The 17,736-nt window shown below is 42.2% G+C and overlaps 1 protein-coding gene and 1 long non-coding RNA gene across 5 annotated transcripts in view; one reads left to right on the forward strand and one right to left on the reverse strand.

The window, feature by feature from the left end:
* The window catches only part of ASAP1 (ArfGAP with SH3 domain, ankyrin repeat and PH domain 1), a 191,763-nt gene that overhangs the window by 126,759 nt on the left and 47,268 nt on the right, over positions 1-17,736 (reverse strand). For 3 of the 4 annotated variants that reach the window (XM_052787460.1, XM_052787462.1, XM_052787459.1), the window contains exons 2-3: positions 15,159-15,245; positions 4,388-4,517 (exon numbers count right to left, since the gene is read on the reverse strand). In XM_052787460.1, the coding sequence (XP_052643420.1) occupies positions 4,388-4,517; positions 15,159-15,217 (189 nt within the window). In that variant the 5' untranslated portion in view covers positions 15,218-15,245. Of the gene's footprint in view, positions 1-4,387; positions 4,518-5,066; positions 5,181-15,158; positions 15,246-17,736 lie in introns of those variants that run through there. The other variant, XM_052787461.1, reaches the window with a different exon arrangement.
* LOC128141971 (uncharacterized) lies at positions 5,498-7,845 on the forward strand. Its single transcript, XR_008235236.1, has 2 exons — positions 5,498-6,021; positions 6,659-7,845. It is a non-coding gene; the product is annotated as an uncharacterized LOC128141971 (long non-coding RNA).

Here is a 17,736-nt window from a genome sequence, read left to right on the forward strand (position 1 = left end):
AAAAAAAACCAACAAACATATCTGCAGCCATATTTCATTACATTCATCAGTTAAACATTTATTAAAAAAGGATGTGTGTGACAAGTTCTAATTGTCAGAAAGCACCTTTTGAGTTTTCAACTTCTCATTGAAGAGCAAAAGAAAGAAAGAAATAACATTAGTCATTAACGACACTCAAGTATTACAAAAGTATAACAGTAAAACAGGCATCAGAAACAACTGCAGCTATTCTGTACTGTACCATCAGCTTCTAACTGTCCCTTCTTATCTACCAGCCTGCCTAAAGCGAATTTAAAAATTTAAGCTTAACCTCTGTATCTCAAGAAAGTCCTGCAAAACATCTGCTGCTTTAGGAGAAAGACTCAGAACTGCCTGGTCATGATAACTGAGTTATCCCTTGAGTGCAAAGATGTCCTTTCAGCTGGAGCTGGGACACAGCGGAATGGTAATCAAGACGGTCTTGTGGTGATCCCACATGTGCAGTACTTATTCTCAGAACAGATGTCATCATTCCCTAAAAATTCCAACTAGCTCACACAGTAATACCAACTCAAGGATTAAAATCAACTCTTCAAAATCTATTTGAGTAACACAAATCATGGAGCTACTGTGGATATAAAAGCATGTCTGGTCAGAACAAAGCAGAGGCTGTATTTTAAGACACTGTATCAATAATCTGTCTATACCATCTTTGGATTTCAACTTTTTTTTTTATATAAAGTAATTAACCACCCATCTACATGTGTAATAATCCACCTCTTTGAATACTATAAAAATCTTCTCCCAGTTTCATGCAGAAATATGAAGTTAAAGATGTTTTCTTTGCATGAATGTAACATTATGCTGAAGAAATCAACACAGAAAGGAGTACAGATTGTAAATTCTCTTAAACTAAACCTAGACTACAATATGATGGGTTTGTTCCTTCAAAGCACTACTTTAGCAGTAGAATTAACCTTAAAAATTGTGTTTACTGATGGCCATTAGATAACACTCATGCTTTAAAAAAATTATTATTAAAAAAATAATCTTGCAGTTCTTTGGTAACTACTGTACAAGATGCCTAAGCACAGCTACAAAGATGACAGGGTATTTTGGGGGGGTCTGTTGTGACTGGATGACAAAAAAACCCCTAAGTTTTGTCTCTTAAGAGGAAAAAAAAAAACTTGCAAATTTTCAAAAGTTTCAGTAGTTTAAGCTACATAGCAGCATATACTTACTATTTTCTCCTTTGATAATATTACAACAGATTTAAATTAAGTTTGGGTATTGGGTTTTTTGGGGGTGGTTTTGCTTTTTTTTTTTTTTTTTTTTTTTTTAAATAGGCCAAACACACAGAAGTCCTTTGGAGAATACCTCCTAGGGCTCTGATATTTTGAGGTATGCCTTTGTATTTTGTTGTGCTTTCCACTAAAAACTTACCAAATGCAAAGTCATCAGAATCAGTAAAAATGCTTGCTCTGATTTTTCATCTGAAACTTGTTCCCGCATTGCATCTAATCGGATCCAAAGTCTCCTCTGAAAAGAATTTTAGTTTTAATAGGAAAAGAGCCACAACTAGAAGAGAATATGTATCAATGCATCCAGCTGAACTAACTGCACTTCTACTGGAGGACAACCAAGTGAAAAACCCAGCAATTGAGTCCATCGTCCACCTTATTATTTCAGAAAACTTGTTAACTGTGATTAAGGAACAGCAAATTCACCATTCTGTAACACCTTCACAGAACTGATAGAAACACAGACACAAACACACACACAAAACAGTCTATTTCTTTTTTGTCACGTTCTTTATGAAAAGGTGGTTCTGATCCAACCACTGATCTGAGCTATTGTAGGAATTACACCACACTGAGAGGCTATGAAACAGATCTAACTTTTGTTAAATCTAATTTCCCTACCATTTCTGTTCAGAAAATAGTTCTAGTTCACAATCTTATTTAAAATAAAGAAAATAATTAGTTTATCCACAAACCAACCTAAAGTCACTGAGGTAGGTGCAGGTTGTGTTGAATTAAGTTAGCTTTAAAATAAAGACTTAAGCTACTTCAGGCTGCAGCACTGTAACAGCACAGAGCTTGACACTGCCTGCAAAAGCCCAGTGAGGGCTCCAACCCACATGCAATACTTAAGTTAAAAATCAAACAGCTGCAAGGATGGGATCATCCCCTTTGCCTTAATATAGTGGGCTCAAAATTGAAGTTCAGGAGCTGCTTGAAGAGCTCTTCAGTCATCCACGATGCATGGACAGTAGCAGAGGTAATAAGAGCTACGTAACAGTCACTTCAACCATTCAGTCTCAATCCCCTGCTTCATATGAATCACAGCCTTAGGTAAGCAGATGTATAAAAAACAACCTAGCTTTAAAGTAGCAGCAGCAGAACTGCGCATGCAAGCTACAACTACAATAAAGACACACAGTCAAAGACCGGAGCACTTTGCCTGCCAGATTCTGACCATCTGTATCTCCTCATGCAAATTAATAAAAACAATTTTGGGAGAGTTGCAGATCTTTTGCAGTATGTAACAGCAGAGCATATTTATATCTTGTTTCCCATCAAATAAAGCTTTTTTATATTTACAGATAATAAAAAAAATAATACAAAACAAGTCCAGAATCAATTTAAACTGCAAACAGTTTAAAGAGGGAACATAAAATAGTTATACAAACAAAAGAAACTCAAGAAATGTACTAGAAGCGCCCACTATTCTCTATTCCTCTGATTTACTGCTTTCAAATCAGACTTAAAAACTTTGAAAATACGCACAATCCACACAAATGGTGCAGAATTCTGTATTTATCTTCTACATTTGGGTTTTCTTTGGACAGGCATTCCCACACTCAGATTGTACTGATGTATCTCCCAAACCATGAAAGCATTATACTGTATTCTTACCCTAGAAGTCACCAGAGATGGCAGAATACATATTTTTACTTAACTCTATGAATGCTGTCAACTGTACTAATAAGCATACCAATGGCTGTACCTATTCTACATAGTTAAGACCAAGGGGCAGCAATACTGTCAAACACAAACCAGAACAGGTTGATTTCTGACAGATCTATAAGCAACCATGGCTTAGTCACACAAGAAAAGAAGCAGTTACAGTTAACAGAAAAGTTACAGAAGTTAATCTAGGTTACATAATAAAAATAAAATATATAATTTTAAATGCAATCTTACAATTACTCTCTTACCTAGTCAGTTACTGTAAACAAAAGCACTGTTAAAATTTTGAACATAAGTTTTTCTACTAAGCCAACATTAACTAATTTTAATCCTATGGAATTATATTTTCCATACCCAAGACTATCAGGAGAACGCCATGATTAATACTCTTTCCTTGCATACCAAATGCTTTGCTCATGCCAACACATTCAGCAAAACTAAAAAGAATCTATTAAATCCATCTCCTAGATACACGCTGGCTCCTGAAGAATTGACAAATACTTGATGAACTAAGCGTATAACCCAAAACAACAAACTGCAATCTATGAAACAACGGCAAAAAACTGTTTTCTTTCAGCATCATTATGCTAGTACCTTCAACCAAGTGCAGGGCAAGAGAAGAGCTATACACTGTCTTGTTTTAAAGTCATTTGGAAGACATTTCCTCATAACTGCTGACCTAGTCCATAGGAAATCACACTGAAACCTCAAATAGGAAGCAGTGGACTGATACCCCATAGAAACCAGCTCTGGAAGTTTACCTGTTTTCACACTCCTATCTCTTGATAGGAAAGCAGGATGAAAGCTCATAATAAGCATTAAAAAACCCCAACACTGAGGCTTCAAGGTTGAGATGCTGAGACTGTATAATCACTTCTGCTGCATTATTTTGCTCCTCTCCTTCCACCACTTATTTTGTTTTCCATATTATTTTCCTCACTCCACATTCACCCCTTCATCCTTACCTCATTGCTTAAATAAAGTCTCCCTTGGCAGGTTTCTGCAGTCAGAGTTCTGCGCTGACTTGATCTAACGAGTGGCTGGGGAAAACCTCTGCTAACGCTCCCAAACAAAACTCAACCTTCATCTTCCCTCTAAAAATCCCAACATTCACACTTCTTTCTACTGCAACAACCACCAACACCAAAACTACCAAGAAGTACAACAGTAATATTTAAGTTCAGGCAACTGCTTTACGCACTAATCTTTAAGACGCCAGGGCAGGAAAGCTTTCCGTAACTAGCTCAACACAAGAGCAAAGTCCCACAATTAAAAGACCAGATTACATGCATACCAATGCCTCTAGCTCCCGTGGATTTGGGCGGGTGGTACTGCCCTGTCCCTGATGCTCTTTCTCAAAGACCACAGGAAAAAAAAAAAAAAAACAAACAAAAAGAAAAAGAAAAAGGGGGGGGGGGGAGCGGGGGATGATTTACCTCTTCCAGGAGTGTGACCGTATTTCTGCAGTTCTGCAACCGGGTGGTGAAGCTGGAGGTGGTCGGGGAGTTGTAATCCTCTGTGGTCTCGGCGATGAACTCCGACACGGTGATCTGGTCCGGCATGATCCTACCCCACCGGTAAAGCCCAGAAGGAGCCGAGGACACAGATCCGGGGGAGAGGAAGCCAAGTTTTTTGGGGGGAAGGCAGAGGAGAAAAAAAGAAAAGGTGGAAAAACAAAACAAACCAAACAAAAAAAAAAAAGCAGAGGGAAGATGTTAACAGCCAGCAGAGACCCGCAGCATCAAAGCAGCGGAGCCGCAGAGAGAGGCTGGGGCTTCGCCCTCCGCATCCAGCCTCCCCCCGGCCGCCCCCTCCTCCCCCCGGGCAGGAGGTGAAGGGGGGAGAGGCCCCCCCCCACGGCACCCCTCGCCCCGCGCCGCTCGGCCCCGCCGGTGGGGAGCGCTCCCTCGGCTGACTGCGGCCCCCCGACGGCTGCGGGGACGGGGCCGCCTCTGAGGAGCCCGGCCCCGCCGCCGGCGCTGAGGGGAGGGGAGCGGCGCCCGCCAGCCCCCACCCCGCCGGGCTCAGCCCCTTTCCCCACCCGCCGCCGACCCTCCTCACGCCCCTCGCCTCCGGTGCCGCTCGCTCCCGCCCGCCGCCGAGTTGAGCACTAACTTGTGCGGGCTCCGGCTGCGCCCCCCGGCCGGGGGGAGTGGGGGGGGAAGGAGGGGAAGGGCCGGGGGCGGCGGCGGCGGCGGCTGGCCGGGGCTGGCGGGGGCTCCCGCCGCCGCTGACAGTCACCCGGTGACTGACACGCGCTGCCCAGCGCCCGCCCGCAGCCGTTACGTGGGCCAACGAGGAAGTGCTCTGCGCAGGCGCCGACGCCCGCCTGCCCCCCTCCCCCCTTCAGCCGGCGGCACCGCCCCCTCCCCCGGCCTCGCGCGCGCACACCCCCCCCCCCTCCCCTCCCCGCTCCGCCCCCGCGGGGGGTGCCTCGCGCCGGGGCGCGCGCGGGGGCTGCGGCGCGGGGGAGGCGCGGAGCCGGGGAGGGGGGGGTGCCGTGCCTCTTTTTTTATTTCCTTTTTTTTTGTTGTTTGGTATAAAAAGGCTTTTTGGTGGAAGTGTACAAGGTCGGGGGGGGGGGGTGCCGGGTACACCCCAAGGGCAAGTCAGCGGGTGTCTTTTTGTTTGTTTGTTTTTTGTTTTTCCTTCTTTAAGTCCATCCCAGCCAGTCGAAGCCCCTTTGCGTCAAGCCCTTTGCGCTGCAAGCTTTCTCCGATGTAAAGCGTGAAGATTTCTTACAGCCGCTGCTGATAAAGTCATCGCTTCAAGCAATCTGCCTATATAAATTTTTACCCTCCTTACACTTGGGGAATTTTTAAGAAGTCCTGCTATGTCTCAGTGACACCCTTGAAGCTGCTGTTGCTGATACGTGCTACTAATTGTGCTCCTGAGCCTTCTCAAAAGAGAAAGGGAGAGGGATATCTGACTATTGAAATGGCTGGATTGCGGAGTTCGCCACGGTGCCCTCCTACAACCGAGAGAGCAGCAGCAGCACCGGCCTGAAACCTTCATCGCATCCCTGCTGCCCTTCCTTTGTGTTGTTTACCAGTCCTTCATCCTCTCACAAGTAGTATTTCTGAATAAGTTAAAATATCCTTTATCCACTACTGCCTCATGTAACTCTGGCAATTGACAGACAGCACTAATGTGGGGGGGGGTGTCTTTTTTTTTTTTTTTTTTTTTTAAAGCTTAGATTTTGGGGGCCCATATGTGCCTTTCTAGAGAAGGCAGGGTCTCAGGAGGCTCAAGCAATTATGGTCATCTGCTGTTTCAGTCTGATTTGTTTAGTCATACTATGTGTTTTCCTTCTCTTTGTATTTGGGATTCTCTCCCCAGAAGCTGGGAAATTCAGGAGTGGTAAATATTCTCAAATCTGAACAACTGAAAATGAGCAATATTACATGGATATATCCATTTCAAAGGTTTTAATGTTCTGTACATAAACACCTACTCCTGTATTACAATGTGCTTAGGCTTTTACATGGGCTTTTATGTAATTCGAATAAAATGCCCGTACAACTCAAAAATAGTTGAAAATACCAACAAAAGGCTGCGAAGCCTGAGTAAGCATAAAAAGGAGATACCTTATTTGTGTATACCCATAAAAAATTACTTGTATGCAGTTCTGCCAGCAAAAATATGACCAATACTCCTGAGAAATGGTCCTGCCTGAACATGTTTCTTTGATTTCATTGCCTTTGCAGAAGCCCTCCATATGGCCATGTGATTGCCGCTGCTGCTGCTTCACGTGATCCGGCTTTCCGGCACAAAGGCTCCGGGCTCATACAGATGATTCTTAAACGTCATGAGACTCTGAAAGGTAGAGTAGGCAAGAGGAGGAGGAGGAAGAAGCCAAGAAAAGAACCGCGTGGGAGTTGCACTGAAAAATGGATTTGGGCGAAAAAAATTGAAGCGGTGAAGAAGCGACTGGAGAGGTAGGAAGAAAATCAATTGAGGATCGTGTTCGCAAGAGCCGTGGAGGAGGAAGAGAGAACAAGAAGATAAAAATGGCTGGTGGCATCAAAAGCAGTATGGAAAGGAGAGTGAAGAACTGTCTGGGGGTTTGGGCAGGAAAGAACTGTTAGTAGCATCAGAAAGAGCTGTTTCAGAGTGCCTAGCCTGCTTGGAAACCAGATGGGTGAGGGGCTGGGATACGGCCCGAGGGCCAAACAGGACCTCTGTGGTCATCTCCTGTAATTTCCTGCGGATGATCGATCATGGGCTGTCACACAGCTGTTCCTGAGCCAGACCTGCGCTCTGCGGGTCAGCTACGGTGCTCACGTTGGAAGGAGACCTGATCCCTCTCTAACAGATTTCAAGTGAGGATAAATCCATCGCATTGATGGGTAAACTGGTTTAATTAATTGAGTACTCCCACTGTTAATGTCGAATTGTTCCTCTTCAGGCTGAAGTTACTGAGCTTGAGCACTAGTCTTTGGATTGTAAAATAACCTCGTCTGCTATCCTGAACAAATCCTACCCCAAAGAATGTGGACAAAAGCTGGACATATTGCTACAGACATAATTTCTTTAATACTTTGTAGAGAAAATTTAAACCGCAGAACTGAAGAGCCTACTCAATAAAGAAAGGGAGGAGGCAGGCCAAGGAAACTGGAGCAGTGAAGAGTGACAGAAATGAAGGCATAGCAGAGAGTAACAGTAGCTGAGCTTCTGTGTTTCCTCATCAGGAAAAAAAATGATCTTTTCAAATAAAATATAAAATAGATTAAAAAAATAGAATGAATACAGAAGATTACTGGGAAACAAAGAGAACAGCACAAGGCCTAAAGATGAAAAAGGAAGACCAATAGCTATTGATCATAATTGCCTATTAGTCGGGGTTTTTTGACAGTTCTGAAATTGTTAACTCTATTAAAGAGAGTATGGTGCTCACTTTTGCTGCTTTGAAGCAGCATTTCCTCTTCCCCTATACAAATGCTAGTAGAGAAAATAGCCCTATGGGCATGACCTCTTTAGGCTTGGATTATCTTCACTTAAACTCACTGGAAGCAAGATTAGTTAATTAATATGATGTTAATAAAAAATAAATGCTAGAACTTGCTTGTAAAAATGTGCTTACATTTAAACTAGACAAATTATGTAAGTGTTTCAGATAGCTTTTAGTGGATTTCAGATTTAACCACGTTTCCTGTTTTGAATTGCGATCAGTATCTGAGATTCACTTCTAAATTTATAAGATGCACCTCCCTATAAGTTGTCACTAACTGAAATCACTGTTTCACTTCACAAATGTCAAAGAATAATCAGCAGAGTGTGAAAGTTATATTTCACGGCGTCTGCTCTAACGCTATCTTAGTTTGTGCTAGATCCTGGGGGAGGAGGCTGTGCCGCAGCCTTTTTCTCATCTAAGGCTTGCCAATAGAAGTTATGCTTATCTCACTCCTCTTGGTATTCTGATGTGAAATGCATCTCAGTGTCCATCCTGGGACAAGCTAGCCTGGGTGAGGAGTGTGCAAGCAGCCCTGGAAAGCACACTCCTTACTGATGATGCATTGCAGTCAAGGAAGTTCTGCTGTCTTGCCATCCCACCCGGTGATTCAGTCCCCAAATCCATTTGATTCCCTGGCCTTTTTTACTGTGATTGCCAACAGGAGAGTTAATTGCAGCAAACTGATAATATTTCTGCAATATTGGTGACAGTCACCATGCTTAGGGAGAGGCTAAGGAACATAGCAACGACAGCACAAACTACTAACACAGGTGTTTTGCAATAAGCTGAACAGCAGCTATGGTGTTTTTCATTTTATAGTACTCTAGTCATATTTAGATTGAGATCATGAGTTCATTCACAAGAGCTGAGCAGTAGTCATCAGGTGATGATGACTATTGTCATCGTTGCGAACTTTCAAACTTTACAGATATGTGCCAGAGGTGAAGCGCTACATTGCACTTGCATAGCTCTTCGGGTAGTCAGTGCAATTAACTGTTTAAACCACGCAGCGGTGAGGTAGAGAACAGCAAGATTATCTTTCCACTGTAGATAAGGAGACAGATACAGGAGGCTGTGGCCCTGCTGACCAAAGGCAGGGCTGTATTTTTGGCCGCCTCGCTCTAGTCATGCCAAGTCAGCTCTTCAGGCTATCAACGCCTCAGCTGTGCCGAAGCCGGTGGCGGATCTCCCGCGGGATATGATTAGGCTGCCTGCAGAAAGCAGCCCCGGGACCACCCCCGAGGCCACGCTTGCCTGCTGCATAGAGAACGAGCTCACGAATACAAACTCAGGCGTGGTTGCTGCTTGGTTTTTGGAAACAAGCTTGACCCAGGTCCCTGGCTGTGCACCAAATATGCTGTCAAGCATGCTCAGACAAGCTGCCTCCAGGGCCATTTGCAACCTGTCAGTGGTGGCGGTGAAGTGAGTTGTTAGCTGAAGAAGGAAATCACTGTGCACATGGCTACTGTGCAGATGAATCCTCTTGATTAGTATAGACATAGTCATGCCAGGATCTCACGTGTCAAATTTGTGTTTTCTTTCTCCCCAAGTATGAAAGAGAGGAGGCCACTTTGCAAATAAGGGCTTATACCAACATGCATTTCTTTACCCATCTTGGCTAATACTGCTCACAAAAGTGGTGTAGATCAGGCAATAGTGTCTAATTAAAAGATCAAATCATTGAAATACACATGCTATTGTTAGTAAACTATATAGTTGTTCTTTTTATGCTCCTTAGCATCTTCACAAATATGGAGAGTATCACCAGCTCAGCAGCAAATAGCAACAGAACTAGTGGCGTGCTAAAACTCATCAGGAAAATATCCTTAGGCTATGCTGCTCTACTATGCTGCTATTCTGAATAAATTTGTGGTTTGGTGTTACATTCATCCATTTCAGCTAAACACAGCAGTCAGCATTACTTCCCATCCTCCTTCCTATCCTAACTCCCTGTGTGGGATCACTGTATGGCATAAGGCAGCCATGGCATTTGATCCCCGATCAAGTTGGTTAGATATTCCCTGAGAAAACGTCTATGTGGTAAATTGCTGTTGCTACATTTCTATAATTTCATTTTCAGATAACTTCTGACAAAATTAATGGGAAATGCTTATTTAAATTTATAGCCATCAGTACTAGAATATCCACAAATATTTCTGAACATCAGCTCTTCTCATTTGAGTTGAATGTTGGGCTTAGCGGATAAAAGGAGCTTCAAATCAACAATCTCAGCAGGGTGAGTTTGGTTTTGGAGTATCTCATGTGATCAAACACTGTAAACTTTTTTTGTTAATGGAACTCCCATAGGTTTGTTTTGAAAAACAAACCCGCCCCATTTATGTAAGGACACATAACATCATCGCTTTGTACTTCAGCGGGAAATGTTTGGTCAGGAGGAGTTCCACCTCCAGGAGCAACGTCCTCTTGGAGGACAGTCCCGTCGGCTGACTGAGCCTTGTATGAAATGTAACAACCACATATTTTAACCTGCAGCATGTTTACACTTTTAATATCGCATAAGTGCATGATGTACTCACAGGAAAAGGCAAAGTCTATTTTAAACACTGAAGCCTACATCACACATTGTGACTGGTGCTAATTTGCTTGAAGGGAACTTATATGGTAAACTGCAAAGTGTTTCTGCTTGTGAAAGAAGGCTGTTGGATTTGACATTTGCAAACAAATCTTTGAAATGATTGTGTTATGAGGACAGAAGAGTCAGGTAACTTTCCGGTCAAAGAAAAACGTTCTTACCTAAATCATATCACTGTACATGCAGAAAACCAAAATCCAGATCCAGCAAACATGCCGATTGCAATTCAGTATTTTTAAGCGACAGTATCTACCAGGATGGCTTAGGGACTACATGAACTGCATCAACAATTTCTGTTGCCGCTGTGACTGTTTTGAATACAAGGATCAGCTGATTTCAATTTTAATACTGGCATCTCTGAGCATTTGTCTTCATTTGGTATTTAAAATTAGATAAAAAAACATAAGCAACTCTCAGAAACCACAGTATTAGTTTAAAGGCCTTTTAGCACTAGCAATAGTGGCTTAAACAAAAGGTTCTTTTTGCATTTTTTCAATATTAATATGATAGCAAAAAGAGAACTCATTGTGTTCTCATTATAAATGACATTTTGGTAACATTAAGATCTTGCATTTTTAACACTATATGTACCAAACAAAAAAGATTAAATCAAAACATCGGAAACATACCACTGAATGGTACCACTGAATGGTACCACTGAATTTTGCATCTTATTTACTTGAATGTCCTGTGCAAGGAGCATGACTAAACGATAGGTGAGCTCAAATAGCCATTTGAAAGGACAGCTGAAAATAACAGCACTGAAAATGAAGTGCAGCATTGAGTTACACAAGATTAAGCTGACTAATCTGCTGATTCAGTTTTGCCTTTGTTTTTTGGTTTTGTCATGCAAGATCAAGAGTCACGCAGACAAACACGTAATGGCATTCCAGGCTCACAGTAACAACAACAAGCAACAGGCTGTTCCCCTGCAACCTCTGCATCCTCCAAAGAGAAAAACGGCAAAATGCTCACCAGCAGCAAGAGGCAGCAGGCTAAGGACAGGGAAGGCATGCTCTTTTTTTTGTTGCAGGTGTGCTGAATTTGGTATTTTTATTGCACATAGGTTTTTTGTTAGGGATGCTCATTTCAGAAACCTTACTTCAGTTCATAGGAATTGTAATACTGCGTGTGTTGGGAAAGATCAGATTCAAATAGAGCCCTTAAAACATCTACAGAATATAAAAACCCAGCAGTATATTCTCCTGTAAGGACTGTGTTTTGGAGAGTCCAAAGATATCAAACTCTTATGAATGCTGATGGATAAGAAAACTGTCGGTGCAGCCTCTGGCAAATTTAACCCTTGCCCGTGGTGCAAATGGGAGCCTGCTCATTGCTCACGGAGACAGCCACGCAAGGACTGCTGACCCCACGGGAGCTGCTCCCCCAGCAGCATCCACCATCGCTGTGTCGGTGAGGGTGAGGACCCACACGGAGGAAACCTGTGCGTGGTTATCCTTGCATTCCTGACCCTGAGCAATTCCTTGGAGGATTGTTGGGAAGGGCACAGCAGACACATTAGCATGAGAGCAGGCCATGCTAGCGGGATCGCAAAGCACCAGACAAAGCCAATATATCATGAAGGGGTACTCTGTGATTGAAACAAGAGAAATAAGAGTCTCTCCAAAGCAGGAATCGTAGCTGAATACATTTTTTTGTTTTAATATGAGAAATAGCAATGACTAAAATCAGAGTGTGATACTGCAGAAATGAACATGTTGCAGGGCAGCTGGCATAGCAGGCTCTCCAAAATAAAAAGAGAATGAAATAAAGCCTCAACCCGCACTGCAAACATTTCAATATTTTCTCTTTCCCTCTGGAAATGATATGGCTGTGTCATTATCCAGGCACATCTCTGGTTCTACCTAAGCTGCTAAATGTATGGTGATGGCAGCATGCGTCTTGCCTGCAGTGAAACTGGAGATTCAGGCCAATATGAACCTGGGAAGCAGTTTGAGAATGAAATAAAGGCTCTGTAGACCTGGGATCATGTCCTTGAGCTGCTGTCATGGCTATGACATGGCATTTGATCTCTGTGTACATCATTTCTCTATCTGTGGAATCCAGACAATTACATTTATTTTTCTAGGTGAAGGCACACTGGGCTTTTCCAGCTGAGTAGTGCGATATCAGAACTAAGTATTTTTATTACAGGTTTTATTGTAAGAGTTTCAAAAAATAGCTGAAGGTTGAGAAGGGCTCTCAGGCCAAACAATTTCATCAGCATTTTATTGGATAGACAAAAAGGATTGGCAGGTAAATGAAAGGGTTTCTTGCTACTAGGTGTTGACGATATGAATATATAAAGCAGAGGGGTCTGGTTTTGTGAGGGCTTTTTCCTCTCTGTATTATGAATTCATTAGCATTAAAGCAGTATTTAGTGGAAGAAGAGGGACTGAGACCCCATCATGCTAAACAGATACACAGAAATCATTTGTGGTTTTACACAAGCTTTTCTAAGACACAGTTTGCAGACATGCACGTGTATGGGCCTACTGAGTTGAAGTTCAAAAGCTGGCTTATAGTGTTGACTGGGCATACTTCATTTCTTAATTTCCTAAATAGCGTCTCGTTAGAGTAATGCTGGAAATAAATCTGCAGGTGTTGGATGTCATAAAAAAGGCCCTTGCAACCACTGAACTTACTAGCACATCTGCATTTCCCTTATATAAGTCTCTGTTCTCAAGGATGCATCACTTGGCCAGACTCTAGACTTGAACTTACCATAGGAAATTTTCAATTCAGGAGTGCTGTCTTTTGGGTTTTGATGGGGGAGGGGGTGTGTGTTTATTTTGGGGGTTTGTTTGTCTGTTTGTTTATTAAGGAGATCAATATGTTTAACAATACATAAGACCTGAAATAATTTGAGGCATATCTGCTTTAATGCTCAAAGGCTTGTCATCAAGCAAAAATTGCTCAAATTTAAAATCAGGGTCTGAATGTTTTATTAAAGTAGATGTTCGAATGTTGTAGTTGTTGGGTTCTGTTAAAACCCAGGACAGCAGAAAACCATCTGAAAACTTTTGGAAACTGGTCTTGCTGCGTGGACCTAGTCTCCGTTGAGTCAGTGTTCACATGGTGCTAAATGAAATAAAGAAGTTCAGAATTTTAGTCTAGAAGTCCATCGCAGCAGCCCCTCTCCTACTCATTTGCTTCTACTCTTAATCACTGAAATTGAGCTTGCTGCTTCCTAAGTTCACTGGCTTTCCATTGACTATGGTAGAATGTGATCATCTGCTCCTCTGTCCTGCCTCTAACGATTTTTTTAATGCGTTGCTGATCCCAGCAAATTTGATATGGGGGCAGGAAAGGTGTCAAAATTCTTCAGTTCCTAGAAGTTTTGTGGGAAAATAAAAATGACCAGAGGAAAAAGATGTTTATTGCCCCTATGGATAGAAAAGGCTCACCCTCATCTTGTTCTTTATCAAGATAATCAGTGTAGGAGAAAGATCCTATGTGTCCCGATCATGGGAAAAGTTTCACTGATGGTTTGCACCTCCTCAGGAGCTGCAGTCAAGACACAAATCCATAGGAAATCAGGTTTCATTAATTTCAGTGATCTTACCACTACTTATTTGCTTGTTGGTGGCTGTGTTTTATTTTATTCCTCCAACAGTATGTAGGGGCAGTAGGACATAAAAACTTAAGTGCTGTTTCAAAATCAAATAGGAATATCCAGATTAATGGTTTCATACTTTTCAAAAGATGATTGTCTGACTTCTGAACTCTTGCTTATTTAAGGCATCATGGACTTAAAAAGGAAAAATATGTGTAGCCATGTGACAAAGCAAATGCACCAAAGGAAGATTTATTCGATTTTCAGAAGATCAGCAGCAGTGATTCACCCTTCTTGGCTGGGCTGGGGTGCAATATGGTCAACCGTTTCCCCTAGGGAAGAAGAAAAGATGGAAGTCCCGCACTGCTACGATGGCCAGGCAGGGAGCAGTGACCTGTACCAGGATAGCTCCAGCCAGCACACCAGGTAGAAATAAAATTTCAGCCTTAACCGTCAATAATGTTGTAGGGGGTTCAAGTCAGGCAATCCAAATGTAGCTTTTAGTGGTTCAATGAAACACAGTAAAAACTTTAAAACAAGAGCACTCACCATCCAGAGACTGAATAAACAAAAGAATATTTAGACAACTGTGTGCTATTCAGCACTTTACATCACGAGAAGAAGAGAGTCCCTCCTCTTTCAAGCCCCCGCACAAATCTTGCCATAGATTTTTCAGGCTGATCTCAGAGATTTGTTGTTTTCAAAGTTAAAACAACATCAGTTACAAGATCTAGATGAGTTGAAATGAGTTACAAAAAGTGTCCCTTTTATACCCTGCCCCCCTCATTCAGCTTTGAAATCTATGAAAGCAAAGCAAAATACATAATAAATGTTGGTGTTTGTTCAGTACTTGCTCAGGCAGTCAATGTTTTGTAAGGATTTACTGATTTATTGGAATTTTTGATCCTTGGAAGGATCAATAGGTTAGACATTTTCTGAAAAACACCCACTGTAGTAATGTCCAAAGTGGCCTTAAGCAGAGGAAAAACCCACTGGCAGGTATTGCGATTGATAAAACCAATTTCTTTTAGGCTTATTTTTCATAGATTCTGGTCTGCTTTTTAAAAACCAGTAATTTATATTTATGTCTTTCTGCTTTCTTACCGATTCCATAGTGAATCTCTTGAAGAAAAACTTGAAAGCCTGGAAGCTGAAGATCTCATGTCTCATCTGTCACGACCAGAAACCTACCTAGTAGAGGAGAAAAGATCAAATAAGTAAAACTGACCAAAGCTATGGGACTGACAAGATTATTCAGTCAGTTTGAAACAATGCCTATGAATTGTTCAGTGATGGCAATATATCATAAGTTATTTGATTACTGCATTTGATAATGTGAATTTCATTGTGGTAAACAGATCCTTCAGGAATCGCCTGAAGATAACACCTTGTTAGAAATTGCTACAGCAGCGCTTCATTTAGCTGACTGGGAAAACTCTCTGTCTAACTCAATGTGGCAACTACTCACTCAGCTGCACTGAATGCAGAGCTGGTAACATCGCCTGTCCAAGTTGTCTGACACTTCAGAAGACTCTGTTTTCAGATATAACTTCAGTCTAACCATTCAGGCTGAAAATTTCCATGTCAGGTGTATGCACCAGACTGATCTTTTTTGGAAGATGGAGATAGGATTTGAAAGATAAAGAGACTGGGAGCAAGAAGTGGCCTGATGGGGAGGAATCCTGCGTGCAGGAGAGGGGAGGAGGGTGTGGGGAGACAGTCAAACCAGGACATGGACAAGTGGTTTCACAGTTTTTCATCAGACCTCTCCACCATTATATTGCATACTATTTCCAGTTTAAGACTTGCATTGCTGCAGGGGACAGAAGGTGATAGAGACTCTGCAGAGCCTCTGGAGGAGGTGGGTAGGACTGGGACATACCTTTCACTTTGAGACCTGCTGGGCTGATCTCCATGGTAGGTCCAAAGGGACAAGGTGGAAAAAGATTGACCAGGCCTTGGGGCCAGATATCGGTGCTGGGAAGGAGAAGAGTACCCAGAAGCTACTACCTTTAAAGATGAGGTTGTAAAGCAAGGAGGCAGGGACAAGCCACATGAGACACAGAGATGTGGACGGGGTAGGTTGGCAGAACAGGAGATGTGACAAGGACCCATAAGGATGAGACTGGGATCGAACAGAGGGACCAAGGCAGAAGGGGAGTTGGAGGGAGGTCACCTCCAGATCACACCTTTGCTTAGCTAGTCTGCCTGTTTCCATTTGAGCAGACCACTTGATTCCATGAGGAAAAGCACATCTCCTCCTCTATGAGTTGTTTTTTTTTTTTTCCTTCTCTTTTAAGAGAAGTCTTGTTACTTCTGTTGACCTATTTCCCCAGAGACTGCTGTAGTTTGTTTATGGGGTTTGTTGTGTTTGTTTTATGTTTCCAAATATGTCATGTGGGTCTGGAGGTCTGCCAACCCTTAACATTAAAAATAACATAGAATAATCCCTGTCTCCAAGACACATGGGATTCAATTAAAAATTGCGACATAAAAGTTTTTGGATGGGATGTTACTGTGTCTCTTTTGCCTTCTGTTTCTGAGCCTTTAGGATACTTTCAAGTGATGTTGTCAAGAGCTCTTTTGCCATTAGGAGGACTACACATCTCTTTAACCAGCAGATTTCAGATTTTTACGTACTGGCTGGAAAGCATCTGAGATTCTACCAGGTACCACCAGCTTGGCAGCATGGGAGAAGAAATGGTTATGGGCTCTGTCCATAAGGGAGAGGTGTGCCCTTGATATGAAGGCAAGGATGTAAGAGGGGAAGTATGTACCTTAAACCAAGAATATTATGCTTGAATATTATGTTACATGGAGTAAAAAGGTGTTAGAAGAAGACCTGGGCACTACACTGGTTTTTGGGGACTGGGAAGGGCCTCCACCAGTAGACAACCGAGTACCACCATCAACAAGACCGCAGCCACTGGCAACCCTGGATCTGACTCAACCCATGATGACATGTCTGCTTGTTGTTTAACTTTACAGCACATCTGTTCCTTTTAATGATTTTATCCAACTTTTTAGGCAAAACAGTCACCTTCATGATTATAGGTTTATGCTATTCAAATCAAAGCAAAAAGAAAAAAAATATATTATGGCTCATTGGTTTCTAAATGGAGTGATGACCTAAGTTCACAAGTAACAATGATTTACATTAGGTTATGTTTTGAATTGATGGTAATTTATTTTTTCATAAGTCCAAAAAGTCACAGAATCTCCTTACACCTGCAATAATCTACTGAACATTACTTAATTACCCATTTGCTACAGGCAGCGTTACCAGGATTTGTGGTTAGATCTCAGTGGTTCAGGATGATTACACTCCCTTTCGAGGTCTCCTACTCATTTCTAGGCCTCTCAGTACTACAGCAACCAGCAAATAAAATGAAATATGAAAGAAATCCAGAAAAATATTTATAAAGCAATCGAGTTGGTTGAAGTTATAAGGATTGATTGATGAGAAACAACACTGAGAAGGACATAGATGTGGTTCTCAGAGAGAGAAGAAAGGTGGCCCAGTGCTGAATATGCTCATGTGGGTTCAACCCCCTGACTCAGTAACCTTGGACAAGTTATTAGGACATCATTCAGATGGCAAATTCCTCAGGCCTTATGCCCATGCAATTGTATCGTCTGGGTAGAGTCTTTTGAGGCTAAATACAGCTTTTATGAAACTCTT

The sequence above is a fragment of the Harpia harpyja genome, chromosome 5 (assembly GCF_026419915.1).
Source record: "Harpia harpyja isolate bHarHar1 chromosome 5, bHarHar1 primary haplotype, whole genome shotgun sequence".
NCBI lineage: Eukaryota > Metazoa > Chordata > Aves > Accipitriformes > Accipitridae > Harpia > Harpia harpyja.